The 22,102-nt window shown below is 38.3% G+C and overlaps 1 protein-coding gene across 1 annotated transcript; it reads left to right on the forward strand.

Moving 5' to 3' along the window:
- The first annotated feature begins 18,003 nt into the window (after window positions 1-18,003).
- Window positions 18,004-21,890, forward strand: LOC143598672 (V-type proton ATPase 16 kDa proteolipid subunit-like). Its single transcript, XM_077076829.1, has 3 exons — window positions 18,004-18,153; window positions 18,253-18,538; window positions 21,642-21,890. Exons 1-3 carry the CDS (start codon window positions 18,072-18,074, stop codon window positions 21,772-21,774), a joined length of 501 nt encoding a protein of 166 aa, XP_076932944.1. The 5' UTR covers window positions 18,004-18,071; the 3' UTR covers window positions 21,775-21,890.
- Window positions 21,891-22,102: the final 212 nt, after the last annotated feature.

Here is a 22,102-nt window from a genome sequence, read left to right on the forward strand (position 1 = left end):
ATCCGATTCTTCTTCTATATTTCGGCTAGAGAGAGGCTAGAGAGAGAGAGAGAGCTTAAGTGTGTGTGTTTGAGAGGTGTAAGGGATATGCGTAAATGAATTAAATGGAGGATTAAGGGTATATATATTTTTGATCATGGGCTTAAGCCCATGGTCTTTCCTTCATTCCTCCATAACCCAAGTCCATAACCCGTATCCATTTACCCAACACAAGTCCATCTCGTATTCTATTCAACTAAACCGATAACGACCCGCTATAAAATAAGCGAACTTTATTTTATTAATATAACCGAAAGTAGGATGTTACAAACTTGAATAAAAATAGATGGGTTAATTTGCCGGTTAGGGATTCATGAACCACCATGGGTCCTTCCAACAAATGAAAAATATCGAACATCAATTAAATAAAATCAATCGAAAATCGAATTTGAGGGGGAGTTGAGGTAAATGGTTGAAGTAGTTCGGGAACCACCCCATTGTACATACTTCATCCATCCGATCAACAAAACACAATACGGAAAAACCGAGTTTAGCCACGAATCACCGTGAATTCGGTTATAAATTTAAGGATGTGATCGTCACATGACCATGTTGATACAGAGTGAGGCATAGCCTTGGATTAAGTGTGTGCTTTTGCGTACATGAATATTTTTAAATCATTAAATAGTATTTTAGCTACTGTAATCAATAGTATAATTCAGGGTGCTAACACATAAAGGCATATCAAGTATAGGGACCCTAAGCATGCTACTAGGCCGTTAAATCTAACCACCTATCTTATAGCCTTCGGCTCTGATATCAATCTGTCACACCCCGACCAAAGGCGGAACATGCCGGGGCATAACTTATTGATTGGACCGTAGCTCAAAAGACACTAATTAAAGTGACAATAATTATTTCATTAATATCAAAACAAGTACACAATTATAATAATCAAAACGATTACATCATATTTATTGTTTGAATAAATAACCTAGGTTAAAAACTAATATCATCAATGTTGATCAATGTAAATTACTTGTACCTGTAGCATGTATAAAATAGAGTTTGTCAACACGAATGTTGGTGAGAATACATAAGTTTTAGTTAAGATATATATTAATAAAAAGCACAATTCAAATGTAAGTGATGAGTATTACAATTTTTATGGAAATGTAAACAACTAAATAGATGTGGACCCGTTCTTATTATACGATATCAAAGTATTTGGGTAAATGTATGATCATACTAGATGATGATAGATGAGGATGAGATACCAACCACCATACATAAAATAAACAATTAAGCACATAGAAAATAATCATAGAGCATGCAATAATCACACATAAACATATATTAAATTGTGTTATAATTAGATAAATAAAAAAAATGAGTAATTTAAATAGGGTATACATGTCACCCCGAAAATTTAAAAGATGAAAAAGGGGGATACGTAAACTCACTTCGATAGACAGACAACAATGATTTAGAAAATGAGAAGAAGGGAAAAGTCACACGCGAACGTTAAAGCCTAAGAGAATCGAGAGTAACGGATACGCTTAAGTCAAGATTCACTAGTTAAATAATATCAATATAATAATACATTTTTAAGGATTTTCATTATATAAAACAAATATTTTAATTTATGAAAAACATAACTCAATAAATAGTAGTTGTAATTTTATTAGTTTACTTGATTAAAACATAAATCTTAAAATTATAATATATAAAGATATTATATAAGTAAAATACATCTTTAACAGTATTATTAGTTTCTTAATTCACTTAAAATTACAATATAGTATATTAATTTAATTAAGTAAAATAAATTCGTATAGGTATAAAAATTTACGTTTTTATTAAATCGATAAATCTAAGATATTAAATACGCGGTATTATTTATAAATATAAATATATACATACATATATGCTTATATGTACATACACACGAACGAAAACGTGAGAAAAGCGAGTATTATGAAGTTGGTTTTTTTTATTAAAATGGTTTTAATCAATTATTATTATTAATATTATAGTTATTAAGTAATTAAATAGAAGATAACAAAAAATATACTAAAATCCGGGGTGCAGAGGGTCTAACCCGCGACCTCCACCCCCTGAATCATGTGTTTAACCAGCTGGGCTAGCCAGTACATGCGTTAGATCTTAGGACCAAATTAATATAAACAAAACAGAAAGGATCCCCAATTCCTAATGAACCCTAAAAACTTAAATTGATCAATCCGTTTACAATGAATCAAATCAAGTTTAGGGCTTTTGATCTACATGTAAATGCGATTGTAACCATATCTTCAATTACCTCTTCTGATGAACGGAGGTGGGGTAATGACGAATGACAGTGGACGGCAATGAGAAGATCAAGAACAACAATCAATTGAACACGAAGAAGAAATTAAGTTTAGGGTAATGATTGACGACGGCTCGGGGTTTGTGGCTGTGAGTTTAATTGGGTTTATAACATCGTTTATATAGTAAATCGAATTAGGGTTCTAGATAGGTTAATTTTGGGTGATTTGATCAATTTGGCTGTAATTGATCAATTATCCACGTCATGGAGTCGGATATATTACGAATATGCTTATTTCCATATTGAATTCGAAGTTTAAATGCGTTTTGATTGTTAATTTGGGAATACGAATTGCGCGATAGGTCATGGGTCGGGTTTTCGTCTTTTGAATTTGACGAATGTTACATTTATACATTGTGGTTTTTTAATTGAGTTTTCTATATTGTGTTATAGGTTATGGTCATTGTGTTTTACAAATGTTACACATATTAAAGATTTAATTTAAAACAAAAGGTACGTCATTGTACCTTTTGCTCATTATTGTGTCTTTATGTTAATCATATTGTCTATTGTTCGTTATTGTGTCATTATACTCATTATTGTGTTTTAGTCAATGTGTATTACATTCGTTGTGTATTATGTTAAGGTCAATATATATTATCTATTTACCATTGTGTTTAAAGTTTCAGATCACTGTTTAATAATATGAATTCACCATTGTGTAACATCCTACTTTCGGTTATAATAATAAATGAAATGTCATTTATTCAATAATGTGACATGCATCGGTTTAGATAATAAAATATAAGAGGGCGGGCTTGGACTTTAGAAGATGGAATAAGAGATGGAATTGGCCTTAGGTCCATGGGCTTAAGGGAGTATAAATACCCCTTAAACCCTAATCCTTTCCACTTTTATCAATCTCTACACCATCAAAAACACACACAAACACCATCCTATATCTCGAGCCAAGATCCGAAGGTGGAAACCTGAACCCATTGGTGCTAGAATGTTGTGACAAACCAAAACAACATCAAGACTAGACCGTGTTCGTAAACTGACTCGTTTAAGGTACGTTTATAATGAGAACTTGTTCGTTTAGGTTCGGATTTCGTTTAGAAATCATGGATCTGCTTGAGTATGGTAAAAAACAAATCTAATGCAACAAATCTTATTGAAATTCATTAGGAATTTGATAGATTAATCGAGGGTAAATGAGTCGTATGCATATGTGCATAAATCGCACAATGTAAAACATAGTATTTGGGTGATTGAGAGATTGGGGTTTGTAGGCGAGGTAAATCCGAGTTCAATGGTACCAAATTGGTGTTGTTTCGTTGAGAATCGAAGGTTTATTGCAGATCTGATGAAGGTTGACTGCGTATGTTCTTTTCAATTTTGACTTTGACCCCTTTTGTCAAAGTTTGGATAAGAACAGATGCTCATTCGTTATGATAAACGAATCACCGGTAATTTGTTACGCACTCATAACGAATGGGACTCAGTCGTGTGACTTAATAACGAATGCACCAATAATTCGTTATCTATCCATTCGCTAGGTTAAGATAACGAATCATGTCATTCGTTATATGCTCATTCGTTAGGACAGGATAACGAATCAGGATAACGAATTAGGTTGTGTTCAGATAACGAATTAGGCTTAATTCGACCCCAGCCAAGGGCTCTGCCCCTTGGACTCTGCTAGGGGCTGCCGCCCCTAGAACCTCGCTGCCAGGGGCGCTGCCCCCAGACCCTCGTTCGTTGAGGGTTATAATTAAACAAGAAACACGATATGGGTAGTGATAGTCAATTGATATGTGTAATTGTTATACAGTTAGCCGTGCACAACTAAAGAAAGGGATAACCATTAACGGCGAACGTAACCGAGTTCAGGTGAGTTTCTAGCCCCATTCCTTGTTATTTTTTCAGGGTTGTGTGCATACTCGATGTGATTAGTTAATGCACTTACCTTAAGTGGTAAGTGTATGACCTATATGATTTATGTATGAATGAATGCTTGACAGTGCGTGAACGATCTTTGGATATTGCAGGTACCGCCACGTGATAGTTTGCAGATATGATTGTTATATATGATGCATAAATTATGTATGTATGTATGAAAGTTATATGTATGTATGTATGTATGAAAGTTATATAATTATGAATATATAGAAAGGTATGGTATGGTTGTATGGAAGAAATGGAACCGAGCCCTAATAATTCTCAAGTCAGAAAGGGAACCGAGCCTAATAATTCTCGAGGCAGAAAGGGAACCGAGCCCTAATAATTCTTGGGGCAGAAAGGGAACTGTCACACCCTCAAAATCCACTAACGGAGTTTTACCGTCAGAGGGTGTGAACTGGCAGGATCGGATTCATTAGTTATAACCAAACCAAAGAAAAACGTTTAAATGAAAGTAAATGCGGAAGCGTAAAACCTTAATTCAAAAGTTGCGTCACGCAGGACGACTTAAAACCAAATGTAACTGTTAAAATTAAGTTTGCAGAATAAAAGTGTTTTCATTAATGCATGCTCCTAAACCGCGCGCCCGCCTCGGCTACCTGAGAATAACATACTAAAAGGGGTCAACACGAGGTTGGTGAGTTCACAAGTTATATAAGATAAATCGTTTAGCGTTTGAGTTCAGCGTTTTCGTTAAGTGTTTTGCGTAACCACGTTACGGCGTTTAAAAGTTTTGCGTAACCACGTTACGGCGTTTAAATGTTTTGCGTAACCACGTTACGGCGTTTAAGTGTGTAACCACGTTACAGCGTTTAAGTGTGTAACCACGTTACAGCGTTTAAGTGTGTAACCACGTTACAGCGTTTAAGTGTGTAACCACGTTACAGCGTTTAAGTGTTACCAGATAATGTTATGTCAAATTATATATCGATAGGTAGCTAATCTATACAACAAGTATTACTAAGTGGTTCGAGACCGAAGCTGACTGTTTATCAAGTGCCCGTCACCAGGTCAACCCAGACCATGGTAAGTGTTAGCCAAAAATTACACCCACTCAACCTCCAGTTGAGCTTAGCGTCGGGTGGGGTTTGTCAAACCCAGTAGTACTACTCAACAGTGACTCGCTATTCCAAATATTAACCGGTTCGATGCGTGGGACTTCAAGGGTTACGTGCCGCTTAGCCTCTACAAGTGATATATATAATTTATAACAAAATCTTAAATATGTGTTTATCTCAAAAATGCGTTTATCGGAGTATGTTATCTCCCCCAAGTGAAAAACGTTTGAAAACAGTTCAAAGAGCGGGGTAAGTGAACTCACTGTTTGCGAAGAATATTCCAAATTAGATCACCGAGTGATGCGCGTCGTAGAAAACTCTCTAGCGTTCTAAAATAACAAAGAGATTTTCTAAGTATCGGAACGTTTAACGAGTCTCTAGACTCGGCACATAATACCTATGCACGTATCATGTTTCGTGTTTCGTTTGTGAACCGTGTGTGATTTAAACAAGTACAATTGTGATACGATACACGAGTGAGCAATTACTTTCGTGTCATGTATTAATAACATACTTACAAGCAATTATTCCCGTAAGGGCATTTCGGTCAACAAACAAAGACTAACTAACCATTATTCCCCATAAGGGCAATTTGGTCAATTCATGGCAATCAAACTAGCAACTATTCCCCGCAAGGGTATTTTGGTCAAAATACAACAATTATATAAAAACTATCATATTTCATGCATTCCTACACAACTCAGCAGCTAGTTTCATTGTGACAGAATTTCTACTTGAAAGATTGTACTATTTCACCGATCATATCATCTCAATTAATTCACCAAAAATCACCACTGAAACATACATGTCTTAGGTTTCCAGAACATATTTTATATTATTTTTATTCCATATAGATTTCTCATAATGATCAAAACACTACAGTAAACTCATATCAGTCAGATTCATGCACAACAGAATGTTATTTGCAATTCCCGGTAAACGAAAAATCCAATAAATGCAAGACCACTTGGGTTTGGTTCCTAACTCAGTGAGTCAACTTCCAGAAGTGAAACCAACCCAATTGGCCTCGTAGTTCATGAGATATAGAATTTACAATATAACCTAACAGCAGGTCTAACAGCTCAGCTTTGCATCACGTTTTTGTAAAATCATAAAAGTATACTTCCACTTATCCAAAAATTACGAATTTATACTTTATAGAAACTAGACTCAACCTAGTTTACTGCAGTACTCACAATCTCAATCAATTTTCACGTTTACACTTCGTTACAGTCAGTTAAACATCGTATATATATTCTGTCCAGAATCTGTTCACATCAAAACTCAACATCATAACAATCTATGAACTATCATGCATCCATATAACCCTCTAGACACCATAACTACTATCCATGCATATAAATCACACCATACATACAAGATTAGGGTTTGTGTTTTAATTCAAATCAAGAACAACAATCAATCATGCAACAACATCAATCTAGTTATCAATCTATTATCCAACTAACAACTATCATATTGATCACATACATACATATAATCGGCTGAGTTAGGGTTTACATACAACCCATTAAACATCAAAATTACACAACAAGGAGGTAAGAGATGATCAAGTATACCTTCCTAGCACCTAGTTCTTGGATTAATCTCTTGATTGATGTGTGTGTGTGTGATGAAGGTGGACGGCAGCCGTGGATCAAGAGAGGGAGAGAGAGCCGATTTAGGGTTGTAGGTTAATAATAAGTTAGGGTTTGTTTATTAGTGATGTATTTATAATAATACAAGTTACACTCTAGTCCCTCTTCTTTCCAAGGGTTGTTTTTCTAGAACATTCCATCATACTTGCCCAATAAGTTAACATGACCATAGTTTTATCACATAGCACATAATCCTAACACATAATAATCACATAATTATTGTTTTTACGTTTATCGTTTATTTATCAATCGTTTGCGTCAACTCGTTTGCGTTTCGGTGCAAATCCCGAAAGACTACACATGTAGTAAGTGTTACGCGTCATTTAAACCCTAGTTTAAATGTAATGAAGTGTGCGTTATAGATTCAACGATCTTAAAGTTTGAATTGACGGAGTTGAGTTAACGGAGTTAACCTGGAATTGACGATTGTCACATCATTCCCTTGTTAAAGAATTTTCGTCCCGAAAATTTGAGTCAAGTCGTGATGAGAGTCTGAAAGAGTAAGAAGAAAAATTTCAGTTTGTCATATCATCCCCTAGTAAAAAGAAATTTCGTCCCAAAATTTAATTCATACCTCCGGTGATGTTTGACGATTTGCCGGGTTTCGCGGTTTTCGGTGTTTGGTTAGCCCTTCAAAAAGGTGGGGATACTTTTTCATCATTTGATCCTCGCGTTCCCACGTGAACTCCGGTCCACGTCTCGAGTTCCAACGAACCTTAACGATTGGAATTTTTGCTGTGTTTGAGTGTTTTGGTTTCCCAATCCAAAACTTCGACTGGTTCCTCAATGAACCGTAACTGTTCATCAACTTGCAGTTCCTCCAAAGGGACTACTTGGGTTTCATCAGATAGGCATTTCTTCAAATTTGATACGTGGAATACATCGTGTACGCCACTGAGTTCTGTTGGTAGGTCCAGTCGGTACGCCACCGGACCAATGCGCTCAGTTATCCGGTACGGACCAACATACCGTGGGTTGAGTTTGTTTCGCTTACCAAAGCGAACTACACCTTTCCAAGGTGAGACTTTGAGTAACACCCGATCGTTCACTTTAAATTCGAGAGGTTTTCGGCGCTTGTCGGCGTAACTCTTTTGGCGATCCCGTGCTGCTGCCATGTGATTTCGGATTTGAACAATCTTTTCCGAGGTTTCGAGTACCAGTTCTGGACCAGTGATTTGGCTGTCACCCACCTCTGCCCAGCAGAGTGGTGATCGACACTTCCGTCCGTACAGCGCTTCAAACGGCGCTGCCTTAATACTTGCGTGGTAGCTGTTATTATATGAAAACTCTACCAAGGGTAAGTGGGGTTCCCAACTTTTTCCGAAATCTAAAACGCATGCACGCAACATATCCTCCAGGGTCTGAATAGTCCGTTCACTTTGCCCATCCGTCTGAGGATGGTATGCTGTACTCATATCGAGACGTGTGCCCAGTGCGCTTTGCAGCGACTTCCAAAAGTGTGAGGTAAAACGAGAATCTCGATCGGAAATGATCGAGACAGGCACTCCGTGTCTAGACACCACTTCTTTCATGTATACTCGAGTCAGTCTTTCCATTTTGTCCGTTTCCTTAATCGCTAGGAAATGTGCCGATTTAGTCAACCGGTCAACGATCACCCAGATGGTATCGCATCCCGTCGGTGTCTTAGGCAAACCCGTAATAAAATCCATTGAGATGTGCTCCCATTTCCACATTGGGAGTTCCGGTTGTTGCAGTAGACCAGATGGTTTCTGGTATTCAATCTTGACTCTGGCACAAGTCAAGCATTTGCTCACGTAGGTGGCGATGTCGGCTTTCATGTTCGGCCACCAGTAAAGTTCCTTTAAATCATGATACATTTTATCTGAGCCAGGGTGGATAGAATATCGGGACTTGTGAGCTTCGTCCATCACTAGAGTTCTCAACTCTCCGTATCGTGGAACCCAAATCCGGTTCTCAAAATATCGGACCCCGTCCGATCTGGTTTCAAGTTGCTTGCTCATGCCCCGCATGAGTTCCGATGGAAGATTATCATCTTTCAAAGCTTCCAGTTGCGCATCGCGAATCTGATCGGGTAAGCTGGCATGAATCGTGAGTTGCAATGCTCTCACTCGTATGGGTTTATCTGTTTCTTTCCTGCTGAGGGCGTCGGCCACCACATTGGCCTTGCCAGGGTGGTACTTGATGGCACAATCATAATCTTTAAGCAGCTCGACCCAACGACGCTGTCGCATGTTCAGCTCTTTCTGATCGTAGATATGTTGGAGACTCTTGTGGTCGGTGTAAATGGTAAACTTGGTACCGTACAAGTAATGCCTCCATATCTTTAGAGCAAACACTACAGCTCCGAGTTCCAAATCGTGGGTCGTGTAGTTCTTCTCGTGAACCCGTAGTTGTCTAGAGGCGTAGGCTATAACCTTCTCGAGTTGCATCAGCACACAACCGAGACCTTGTATAGATGCGTCACAGTGTACCTCAAAGTTTTCCGTTCCCTCGGGGAGAGCTAAAATAGGGGCGCTACAAAGCTTGGTTTTCAACAGTTGAAAAGCGGTTTCTTGCGCGTCACCCCAGTTGTACTTAGTGCCCTTGTGAGTCAAAGCGGTGAGGGGTTGAGCAATCTTTGAAAATCCCTCGATGAAACGCCGATAGTAGCCGGCCAGTCCTAGGAATTGTCGCACTTCAGTCGGAGTCTTAGGTGCTTCCCAGTTTTTGATGGCCTCTACCTTACCGGGATCGACATGGATACCATTCTCGTTGATCACATGTCCTAAAAAGTGAACCTCGCGAAGCCAAAATTCACATTTCGAGAGTTTAGCATACAGTTGTTCCTTCTTCAGTAGTTCCAGGATTATCCTTAAGTGCTCTTCGTGGTCAGTCTCGTTCTTGGAGTAGACGAGAATATCATCAATGAAAACAATCACAAACTTGTCGAGGTACGCCTTGCATACTCGATTCATGAGATCCATAAATACGGCTGGCGCGTTGGTTAGGCCAAAAGGCATAACCGAGAACTCGTAGTGACCATACCGTGTTCTGAAAGCCGTTTTTGAAATATCTTCTTCGCGCACTCTCAGCTGGTGGTAACCGGATCGTAGATCGATCTTCGAGTAGTAACTCGATCCCTGAAGCTGGTCAAATAAATCATCAATTCGGGGTAAAGGATAACGGTTCTTGACCGTCACCTTGTTCAATTCCCGGTAGTCGATGCACATTCGGAAAGTCCCGTCTTTCTTTCGAACAAACAAGACAGGGGCTCCCCATGGCGATGAGCTAGGTCGGATAAAACCTTTATCCAACAAATCTTGCAACTGGGTGGACAACTCCTGAAGTTCCGCAGGTGCGAGCCGATACGGGGCTCGTGCTATGGGTGCTGCACCGGGTGTCAACTCGATCTGAAATTCGACTTGACGAATAGGAGGGAGTCCAGGTAAATCCTCCGGGAAAACTTCCGGAAAGTCTCCCACAACCGGTATGTCTTCAATTAGTTTCTCCTCCGCGGGTTTCTCAACAATCTGCGCCAAAACTGCCGGATGACCCTTTCGTAAATACTTCTGTGCTTTCATAAGGGTAATGACGCTGGTGGTCATGCCGCTTCTCTCGCCTCGGATCGAAATGATCTCGCCGGAAGGGGTGGTAATATGGACTATCTTATCATGGCATATAATCTCCGCTCGGTTCTCGGATAACCAGTCCATGCCGACAACGACATCGAAACTACTAAGCGTAAAAGGAATAAGGTCGATGTCAAAAACATGACCTGACAGTTTCAACTTACATCCCGCAAGTATATGAGTTGTTACTACAGTTTTACCATTAGTTAATTCAACAGGAAACTTAGCGTCTAACGGGGTTGGAGTAAGGTTTAAAAGTTGGCTAAAGGCTTTTGACACAAAACTCCTATCAGCTCCAGTGTCAAACAAAACAGAAGCAAAACAATCGTTTACAGGGAACTTACCAGACACCACATGCGGATCTCTGCGGGCTTGACCCGATCCAATCACAAACGCTCTTCCTTTGCCATTTCCTCCACCGTTACTGCCACTTCCATTGCCCCCATTGTTGTCATTATGATTCAGCTTGGGGCAATCCTTCCGGAAATGACCTTCCTGTCCACATTCAAAACATCCCTTAGTCGTCATCGGTGGCTTAGGAGCACCCTTCGCCGCAAGGTCTCCTCTACATTCTTTCGCTTGGTGACCTATCTTTCCGCATCTTTGACACTTGACACGGTCACACTGGCCAACATGATGATAGTTGCACCTGTTGCACTTTGGATACTTCCCAGCATATCCGCTCGAAACCTGCCCGCTACCGTTGTTGTTGGAGTTGTTGTTGTTGTGATTCTGAGTGTTGAAACTCCGAGTAAATTCGGGCTTACGGTAGTGGTGTTGCGGTGGGAGGTTTGAGGATGAAGATCTGGTGTTGTCAAACTTTCTCTTCCCGCTGTTCGGGTTGCTGTTGTTGTTACTGTTGCTGACGTGGTCATTACTCGGGTTGTCACGGGCTTTAGCAGTCGAACCCCTCGGTGGTAACGCACCCTGGGTCACAGCCTGATCCGTCAGTTTGTGAGCCAAACGGATCGCTTGTTGGATCGTGGCTGGTCTGGAAGACGTCACCATACCCTGAATCTGTGGTGCTAACCCATCAATGTACATCTCTATTCTCTTGCTCGGCGGATCCACCATCCGCGGACACAACACAGCCAACTCGTGCGAACGAGTAGTGTAGGCTTCAATCTCCGAACCTACCATCTTTAGTGACCAAAATTCTGATTCTAACTTCGAAATTTCTTCCCTCGGACAGTACTCTTCTCGCATCATGTTTTTGAACTCCTCCCAGTTCATCGCGTTAGCCAGTTCTAATCCAAGGATCTGGACGTTCGAATTCCACCAAGTGAGGGCGGAATCCTCAAGTGTCCCAGCAGAGTTCTAATGCTATTTCGGTTCGGGTCCTTGCTTCTTGGAGTTGCTCTTGCAAGTCTATCATCTCGGCTTGCATCTTCATCATAACCTTGGTTTGTTGCTCACTAGTCTCTTGCATTTCTTTCGTTGCCGCTGCCATGCGGGCAATCTCCTCCTGAGTCTCGGTTCCATCTTTACACAGTCTGGCAACATTTTCTCTAGTGTAGCGCATGTAACCCACATCACGCTCCAAACAAGAAACGACAGCTGCGAGAACTCGCTCTACAGGTTCGGGTATAGGTGGTAGAGTGTTAGGGTAAGCAGGGTGGTTCGGGTGAGGCAATGGGGAAACTTGTTCACGGTAGACCATACGTCTGATCATGTTGGGGTACCACTCCCAGCTAACGTCGTTGTCATACAAGCCTCCGGATAGGCGGTACCTCTTCGGTGCAGGAGCTTCGAGTTCCGGGACTACGTGGGGTGGCGAGGCAGTAGGTAACTGCGGTTCCTTCCCGTGAGCATGCGTCATCGAATCGGATGATGATGAGGGTGGCGTCGACATTTCTACAGGTAAGCCGTGTATATGCGCGCGTATGAGCGAAAGAGGTAAGAGATAAGATTACAAGACTACACAAACCTATGCAGTGCGTATTATTATAACTAATGGGTCGTCGCGGTTATAGTCTAGTATGCATGCAGTTTCTAGTTCGCTATAACCAATGGCTCTGATACCAATCTGTCACACCCTCAAAATCCACTAACGGAGTTTTACCGTCAGAGGGTGTGAACTGGCAGGATCGGATTCATTAGTTATAACCAAACCAAAGAAAAACGTTTAAATGAAAGTAAATGCGGAAGCGTAAAACCTTAATTCAAAAGTTGCGTCACGCAGGACGACTTAAAACCAAATGTAACTGTTAAAATTAAGTTTGCAGAATAAAAGTGTTTTCATTAATGCATGCTCCTAAACCGCGCGCCCGCCTCGGCTACCTGAGAATAACATACTAAAAGGGGTCAACACGAGGTTGGTGAGTTCACAAGTTATATAAGATAAATCGTTTAGCGTTTGAGTTCAGCGTTTTCGTTAAGTGTTTTGCGTAACCACGTTACGGCGTTTAAAAGTTTTGCGTAACCACGTTACGGCGTTTAAATGTTTTGCGTAACCACGTTACGGCGTTTAAGTGTGTAACCACGTTACAGCGTTTAAGTGTGTAACCACGTTACAGCGTTTAAGTGTGTAACCACGTTACAGCGTTTAAGTGTGTAACCACGTTACAGCGTTTAAGTGTTACCAGATAATGTTATGTCAAATTATATATCGATAGGTAGCTAATCTATACAACAAGTATTACTAAGTGGTTCGAGACCGAAGCTGACTGTTTATCAAGTGCCCGTCACCAGGTCAACCCAGACCATGGTAAGTGTTAGCCAAAAATTACACCCACTCAACCTCCAGTTGAGCTTAGCGTCGGGTGGGGTTTGTCAAACCCAGTAGTACTACTCAACAGTGACTCGCTATTCCAAATATTAACCGGTTCGATGCGTGGGACTTCAAGGGTTACGTGCCGCTTAGCCTCTACAAGTGATATATATAATTTATAACAAAATCTTAAATATGTGTTTATCTCAAAAATGCGTTTATCGGAGTATGTTATCTCCCCCAAGTGAAAAACGTTTGAAAACAGTTCAAAGAGCGGGGTAAGTGAACTCACTGTTTGCGAAGAATATTCCAAATTAGATCACCGAGTGATGCGCGTCGTAGAAAACTCTCTAGCGTTCTAAAATAACAAAGAGATTTTCTAAGTATCGGAACGTTTAACGAGTCTCTAGACTCGGCACATAATACCTATGCACGTATCATGTTTCGTGTTTCGTTTGTGAACCGTGTGTGATTTAAACAAGTACAATTGTGATACGATACACGAGTGAGCAATTACTTTCGTGTCATGTATTAATAACATACTTACAAGCAATTATTCCCGTAAGGGCATTTCGGTCAACAAACAAAGACTAACTAACCATTATTCCCCATAAGGGCAATTTGGTCAATTCATGGCAATCAAACTAGCAACTATTCCCCGCAAGGTTATTTTGGTCAAAATACAACAATTATATAAAAACTATCATATTTCATGCATTCCTACACAACTCAGCAGCTAGTTTCATTGTGACAGAATTTCTACTTGAAAGATTGTACTATTTCACCGATCATATCATCTCAATTAATTCACCAAAAATCACCACTGAAACATACATGTCTTAGGTTTCCAGAACATATTTTATATTATTTTTATTCCATATAGATTTCTCATAATGATCAAAACACTACAGTAAACTCATATCAGTCAGATTCATGCACAACAGAATGTTATTTGCAATTCCCGGTAAACGAAAAATCCAATAAATGCAAGACCACTTGGGTTTGGTTCCTAACTCAGTGAGTCAACTTCCAGAAGTGAAACCAACCCAATTGGCCTCGTAGTTCATGAGATATAGAATTTACAATATAACCTAACAGCAGGTCTAACAGCTCAGCTTTGCATCACGTTTTTGTAAAATCATAAAAGTATACTTCCACTTATCCAAAAATTACGAATTTATACTTTATAGAAACTAGACTCAACCTAGTTTACTGCAGTACTCACAATCTCAATCAATTTTCACGTTTACACTTCGTTACAGTCAGTTAAACATCGTATATATATTCTGTCCAGAATCTGTTCACATCAAAACTCAACATCATAACAATCTATGAACTATCATGCATCCATATAACCCTCTAGACACCATAACTACTATCCATGCATATAAATCACACCATACATACAAGATTAGGGTTTGTGTTTTAATTCAAATCAAGAACAACAATCAATCATGCAACAACATCAATCTAGTTATCAATCTATTATCCAACTAACAACTATCATATTGATCACATACATACATATAATCGGCTGAGTTAGGGTTTACATACAACCCATTAAACATCAAAATTACACAACAAGGAGGTAAGAGATGATCAAGTATACCTTCCTAGCACCTAGTTCTTGGATTAATCTCTTGATTGATGTGTGTGTGTGTGATGAAGGTGGACGGCAGCCGTGGATCAAGAGAGGGAGAGAGAGCCGATTTAGGGTTGTAGGTTAATAATAAGTTAGGGTTTGTTTATTAGTGATGTATTTATAATAATACAAGTTACACTCTAGTCCCTCTTCTTTCCAAGGGTTGTTTTTCTAGAACATTCCATCATACTTGCCCAATAAGTTAACATGACCATAGTTTTATCACATAGCACATAATCCTAACACATAATAATCACATAATTATTGTTTTTACGTTTATCGTTTATTTATCAATCGTTTGCGTCAACTCGTTTGCGTTTCGGTGCAAATCCCGAAAGACTACACATGTAGTAAGTGTTACGCGTCATTTAAACCCTAGTTTAAATGTAATGAAGTGTGCGTTATAGATTCAACGATCTTAAAGTTTGAATTGACGGAGTTGAGTTAACGGAGTTAACCTGGAATTGACGATTGTCACAGGAACCGAGCCCTAATAATACTCAAGGTAGAAAAGGGAACCGAGCCCTAATAATACTCGAGGTAGTATGGCGTAATGCTTTTTATAACATAAAATTATGTAAAGTAAGGTTTAATATAAGAGTATGTAAGAAAAGAAAGGAATAAAAGAAAGAAAAAAGGTATATAATAATATGTATGAAAGAAAGATAAACATGTTATATAATATGTATATTCGGATGCGTATGTATAAACATGTGAATGTATTGTATGTTACCTGGTTAACTAGAACTCGCTCAGCGTAGCTGACTTTTAGTATGCACACAGGTGAATAGGCTAAGACAGGCTTGAGCGAAGACACATGGCATGAAATTGAAGATACTAGCATCTCAAGGACATGTTATGATATTTTAAAGACTATGTTTTATTTTAATGACTATGACTGTTTGTTAAAGACAAGATTTGAAAGTTATGTAATATATTATGGGTGAAGTTTTTATATTCCACGAAAGTTTTATTTAACTCTGATGTTTAGAACTGTGTTTATGAGTAAATCCAACGTCCAAAGTAGGGCACCGGTAACGGGGCATTACACATGGTGTGTTGCGTTTTATGTTATTGTATAATACGCATTAATCATTGTGTTTTATGTTTTAAATATGGTTGTTATTTATTATTATCTTTACATATTAAAATTACACAACGGTGTTATTTTACAATTACAATTTTTAGATTTCATCACTTTTGAAAAAAAAACATAATGATAAGCGTACAAACACAATGATAAATAGAGAGACACAGAGATAAACATAGACATAATCATAAACAGAAAGACACCATGATGTATTTTTTTTATTTTATAAAACAAAGCCATACTTATATTAAATATAAAAAAGGTTTGTTATTATGGTGAATTATATTTTTTAAATGTCGTACGAAAAAGTTTTAAACGTTTCAAAATGATAGGGGAATTGACATGTGCTTTTAACATATGACTAGTGAAAATATGTGTTTTTCTATTGTGTTTTTTCTCCTTTGGTCTCCATTTGACACATGCCTTCTTTTTTTTGTTACCATTTGTAGTTAAACTCAACCTTGGTAGTTAATACCCATAATAATTCAAATTGAATATATCTTTACAATGTAAACTGTGTATCATATACATAATTTTTAACTTTTATTGCTAGAATTCTGCAAGATCAGGTTTTTATAGGTCTATTTGAAGTTCTTTTATGATAGAATAGATTCAAACAAAAAACTACGAACTAAAGCATTCTTTATTTATAATTTTTCTAAGAATAGTGCATTGAAAAAAAAAGACTTAAGGTTATTTTCTTGCTTTTTGGCTTATTTAATTTGTGTTAAAAACTAAAAAAATTTTAAAAAATAAAAAAAGTAATGGTTATTTTAAAACTACTATAAACACTATTGTACAACGATCATGTATTAACAATGTTTACCTATGCAGTATACGGGTATGAGGTATCAAACTAGTAAAAGATTAAAAAAACAAAAAATACATACGATCCGATTGGATTTAATCCGATTTTAACCATTTAAAACAAAACGAACTGGTTTCAAAATGAAACCTAGTTCGTACCCAGGAACACAAGGGCAAAATCGGAATCAAGAAATAAATCATTTCGCAAGATGATTGAATAGTTATGTGAATCACTCATTAATTTTAGACTAGACAGGTGCCCGCGCGATGCAGCGGGTGTTTGAATTTGTTAATCACGTACAAATATAAGTCTTTATGGTTCGGTTAAAACCTTGAAATCGTTTAAATCGGTCATTGGTTTGACTTACTTTTTTCTTTTTCTTTTTTACTTTCGGTTTGTTGGTCGGTTTCAAAATTTTCAAAACATAGTGAACGGTTGGTTCGCGGTTTATATCGGCAACCGGCCATATGAAACCAGAAAAGACTGTAAATTAACCTAATTGCAATATGATTCCTTTTGTAATCTTTGTTGTTATTATTTCACGTCCTAGATCTTCCATTAATATTTACCGTTTATGTGGTTAAAATTATCATTTTTTATTTATGATCATCTCAAGTATCATATTATGTTGGTTTTTAGTTAAAATTTATGGTACATTTAAATTATTAATTATTTTAAACTAAATTTAGTGAAACCAAACTGGAACCAGGCCTTTAGTAACGATTCGGTTTTAACTTTCAATGGTTGAGTTTGGTTTTGGACGACAAAAAATCAGTACTAATGGTTTGACTCACAAGTTTAACTTAAAAACCATCAAAACCGACACTGAACATTCCTACGTAACATATTAATTTATTTAAAATGATAAAATTACAACAATATCATATCCAAATTAAAGAGATTAAAATGCTCGTTTTTATGGTGCAATTTGTTTATAAAAATATTAACGTATGAAAAGGCTATAATCGTTTAAAAATCATGGGTGAGAAGTTAGTTTACAAGTTAAATTAAAAACATAATATGGTTAAAAATGAGGGAGCAAACTTGTAAGTTGAATGAATTATGTTTAAAAGACATGTTTACCCTTACTAACGCATGTACCTCATGCTTTAAGTGTTGTAAATTACTTAAAAATGGGTGTCTTAATTTGCACTTGTTTGATGTATTATATATAGTATAGATAATAAAAAAAATATAAAATATATGAAAATCAAAGACTGTAGAATAGAGATCATAATCTGAAAAGCCTAAATCAACCGATCAATCATGTCATCTTCAACGTTCTCTGGCGACGAAACAGCTCCGTTCTTCGGATTCCTCGGCACCGCTGCCGCCCTTGTCTTTTCCTGTAAGTCAATTCCATCTTCCAGATCCCTAATTAACCATTTCGGATTGTTATTGTTGTAGAAATCCGGTACTAGTGATTAAAACATGGCTATATGTGTAGGTATGGGGGCCGCGTACGGGACGGCCAAGAGTGGTGTCGGAGTGGCCTCAATGGGGGTGATGAGGCCCGAGTTGGTGATGAAGTCCATTGTTCCGGTGGTTATGGCAGGAGTCTTGGGGATTTACGGTCTCATTATTGCTGTCATTATTAGTACCGGGATTAACCCTAAGGCCAAGTCTTATTATTTGTTTGATGGATATGCTCATTTGTCTTCTGGTTTGGCTTGTGGCCTTGCCGGTCTTTCTGCGGGTATGGCTATTGGAATTGTCGGAGATGCTGGTGTTAGGTAATTCACTCTTCTCCCTCTCTTCTCTTACTCGATTCGTCCGATTTAGCGGCATTCAAACCTAAAATGTTTGAAAACATCTTTTGCTCATCACTCAAGACATTAGAGGGATTGGGGAATACTCGCGGGTGTTGGGTAAAGTGTATCAGTTGGGATGCTTGTTACCCACAACACAACCTGATTTTAAACTTATCTTAAAATCTACTTGAAATATAAGTATTCAACTACACATTTGGCAATTTTACAATTATAACATCTTTAAGTTTCTAAAAACTTAACATATTATTTATCATATTTTTTAAATTTGCCACCTGTCATAACTTTTTTAGCCCTCATTTACTTTTTCCGCTTTTCTTTCGTATGAAAGTCTAGAAACAAAAGAGGGGGAACATGCTATGTTTAAGATTGCCAAAGCCAGGGAGCGTAGAAGGCAAGATCTAGGACTGGTGAAGTTCATAAAGGATACAGATGGGCATGTACTGGTCAAGGAGCAGGACATCAAGCTAAGATGGCAAACCTACTTCCACAATCTTTTTAACAATGGGAGAGCTTACCAAGAAGAACATGACAACACAAACTTTCAACGACAACAATCGAATAACTGCTACTGTCGACGGATCACACGAGAAGAGGTGAAGGATGCACCTAGGAGGATGGGAAGGTCTAAGGCGGTTGGCCCAGACAACATACCCATCGAGGTGTGGAAGTGTCTGGGGGAGGAAGGAGTCATGTGGTTAACTACTCTGTTTAATAGTATTCTCAAATCGGGTAAGATGCCAGACTAGTGGAGGAGCAGCGTTGTAGTTCCTATCTATAAGAACAAAGGAGACGCCCAATGTTGTGGTAACTACCGAGGAATCAAACTACTAAGTCATACTATGAAGCTATGGGAAAGAGTGATTGAGGTTAGACTTAAACGAGAAACTCAGGTTACGGTCAACCAATTTGTCTTCATGCCGGGGCGTTCCACCACAGAGGCAATACACCTTATAAGAAGATTAATGGAAAAGTATAGGGAGAAGAAGCGTGATCTACATATGGTGTTTATTGACCTAGGAAAGGCCTACGACAGTGTGCCACGACAGGTGCTCTGGGAGTGCTTGGAGGGTAGAAGAGTGCCCAGGAAATACATAGAGATAATTATGGATATGTATACCAGGAGTGAAACAAGTGTCCGTGCGCCAGTGGGGGATACTGATTTCTTTCCTGTAGAGGTAGGTCTTCACCAGGGGTCAGCGTTGAGCCCGTTTCTTTTTGCAGTAGTCTTGGATGAGTTGTCAAAGTCGATTCAGGGGACTCTCATGTGGTGCATGATGTTCGCTGACGATATTGTGTTACTTGCTGAGAAAAAACAAGATCTAAACATGAGGCTTGAGGAGTGCCGAACAACCTTAGAGACAAAAGGTTTAAAGATTAGCCGATCTAAGACGGAGTACCTCCACTGTGATTTTGGTGGGATAAACGACAATGAAGACGCACAGATCACAATTGAAGGGCAGGTGGTCCCGCAGGTAACGAAGTTCAAGTATTTAGGATCATTTGTACCGAGCGATGGGGAATTAGACAGTGATGTGACCCACCGAGTTCAGGTAGGATGGTGTAGATGGAAAGCAGCCACAGGTATATTGTGCGACAAGAGTTTCCCGACTAAACTAAAGGGAAAATTCTATAGGGTGGCAGTTAGACCTGCAATGCTATATGGAACAGATTGTTGGGCGATCAAGAAGGCACAAGTGGGGAAGATGGAGGTAGCAGAAATGAGAACGCTACGTTGGATGTGTGGGCACACAAAGCTAGACCGAATAAGAAACGTTGTGTTTCGCGAGAGATTAGGGGTGGCGAACATAGCTGACAAGATAAGACAGTGGAGATTGAGATGGTTTGGACATGTAAAGAGAAGACAGACGACGAATCCTGTTAGATCCGTAGAAAACATTACTATAGAGGGGAGGAGGGGTAGAGGACGACCGAAATTGACTTGGGATGAGAGGATTAGGCATGATTTGATAGACCCAAACCTCTCCGAGGACATGGTTGAGGATAGGAATTCGTGGAGAAGTTGAATTAAAGTTAAAGATTTTTAAAGAGAATTGAATACCTTAGGGCTTAGACTTAACTTATTTAGGCCACATACCATAATGGTATTTCCCTTACATATATTATTATTATTATTATTATTATTATTATTATTATTATTATTATTATTATTATTAGCTTTTATATAGCTGTTAAACTGTGATCTTATTATGAATATTATTATAATTAGTAGTAGTTTTTATATAACTGTTAAACTTTGATTTCCTTTATTTTGTTTCATACACATGTACTTAGAGCCGAGGGTCTCTCTGGAAGCCACCTCTTTATTCCTTTGGATAGAGGTACGGTGTGCCTACATCCCACCCTCCCCAGACCCTACTTATAGCTTTGCTGTCGGTGGGATTTTACTGGGTATGATTGATTGATTGATTGATTTCTTTGCTTTCGTATCCCGCTTATATTTCTTCAACTAATTAATAAGTTTGTTTTCAGTTTCTCTTTTTCAATTTCTAAATCTTCATTGCTAACTATTTAATATTTAATTTAATATTATTCTTATTCAACCCGTGAATACACGGGTTTCTAGCCTGATTGTATAATATACTAATAAAGTAATATTATACGACTAATCCCATACCCGGCTCAATTATGTGAACTTTTCTAAAACAAATTCCCATACACTAATACCTGCCCCATTACGCATCCCCAATGTTTCGGGTTTAGCATCGGCTTTAGGTACTTTGACCTATACTGGGATGGGTAGTGATAATTGTTCCACCACAGCTTAAATGGGTTTGGGTTGAAAGTTGAAACAAGTTTCTAATATAGGCTGTAGCACGGTTGGGTTAAGGTTGACCTGCTAACACTTTTATGTCCAATTTTAGATAACAGATATAACTACTTAATGAGTCAACTATGAGTACAACAATAACAATAATAATATTGTTATAATAACTTAATATTAGACTAACAAGACTGGCCATGTTTTAAGCATTAATATGGACCTCGAGTAAATGACTCAAAATTGACACCGTTAGTTAACATAATAATCGTGTTGTAAATGCAGGGCTAATGCACAACAACCAAAGCTTTTTGTTGGAATGATCTTGATTCTCATTTTTGCTGAAGCTTTGGCCCTCTACGGTCTTATTGTTGGCATCATTCTTTCTTCTCGAGCGGGTCAGTCTAGAGTTGATTAGAAGAATTGTTTGTGGGTCCCATTTACCGCGATAAAGTGATTAGAGTTGTGGTTTGTTTGTTCTACTTGTAGACTAGATTTTAGTTTCCACCTTCAATAAAATCGCTTTTGTTGTGATTTTTTTGTTCTTTTTTTATGCAAGAAAAGAAGTGAAAAAAGAACACTTCAAACACGTTAAGATCTAATAATCATGGATTTGTGATTTATATGTATTGTACAATTTAATAATAACATGTTCACAATGTAGTTGAAGTTTGGTTTTGTTATAATAAACACTGTATCTGGGAAGTGTATTAAGCTGTAGACGTGCAAAAAAAAAACGGTTCCGG

This window comes from Bidens hawaiensis, unplaced genomic scaffold (genome assembly GCF_021521415.1).
Source record: "Bidens hawaiensis isolate Kalapana, Puna unplaced genomic scaffold, B.hawaiensis_p1.1 tig00050683_1, whole genome shotgun sequence".
Classification (NCBI taxonomy): domain Eukaryota; kingdom Viridiplantae; phylum Streptophyta; class Magnoliopsida; order Asterales; family Asteraceae; genus Bidens; species Bidens hawaiensis.

Excerpts from the sequence above, each read along its gene's own strand:
- LOC143598672 (XM_077076829.1), top strand. The coding sequence starts at position 18,072 with ATGTCATCTTCAACGTTCTCTGGCGACGAAACAGCTCCGTTCTTCGGA. Across the intron at positions 18,154-18,252 it reads TGCCGCCCTTGTCTTTTCCT|GTATGGGGGCCGCGTACGGG; the intron begins GTAAGTCAATTC and ends CTATATGTGTAG. Across the intron at positions 18,539-21,641 it reads GTCGGAGATGCTGGTGTTAG|GGCTAATGCACAACAACCAA; the intron begins GTAATTCACTCT and ends TTGTAAATGCAG.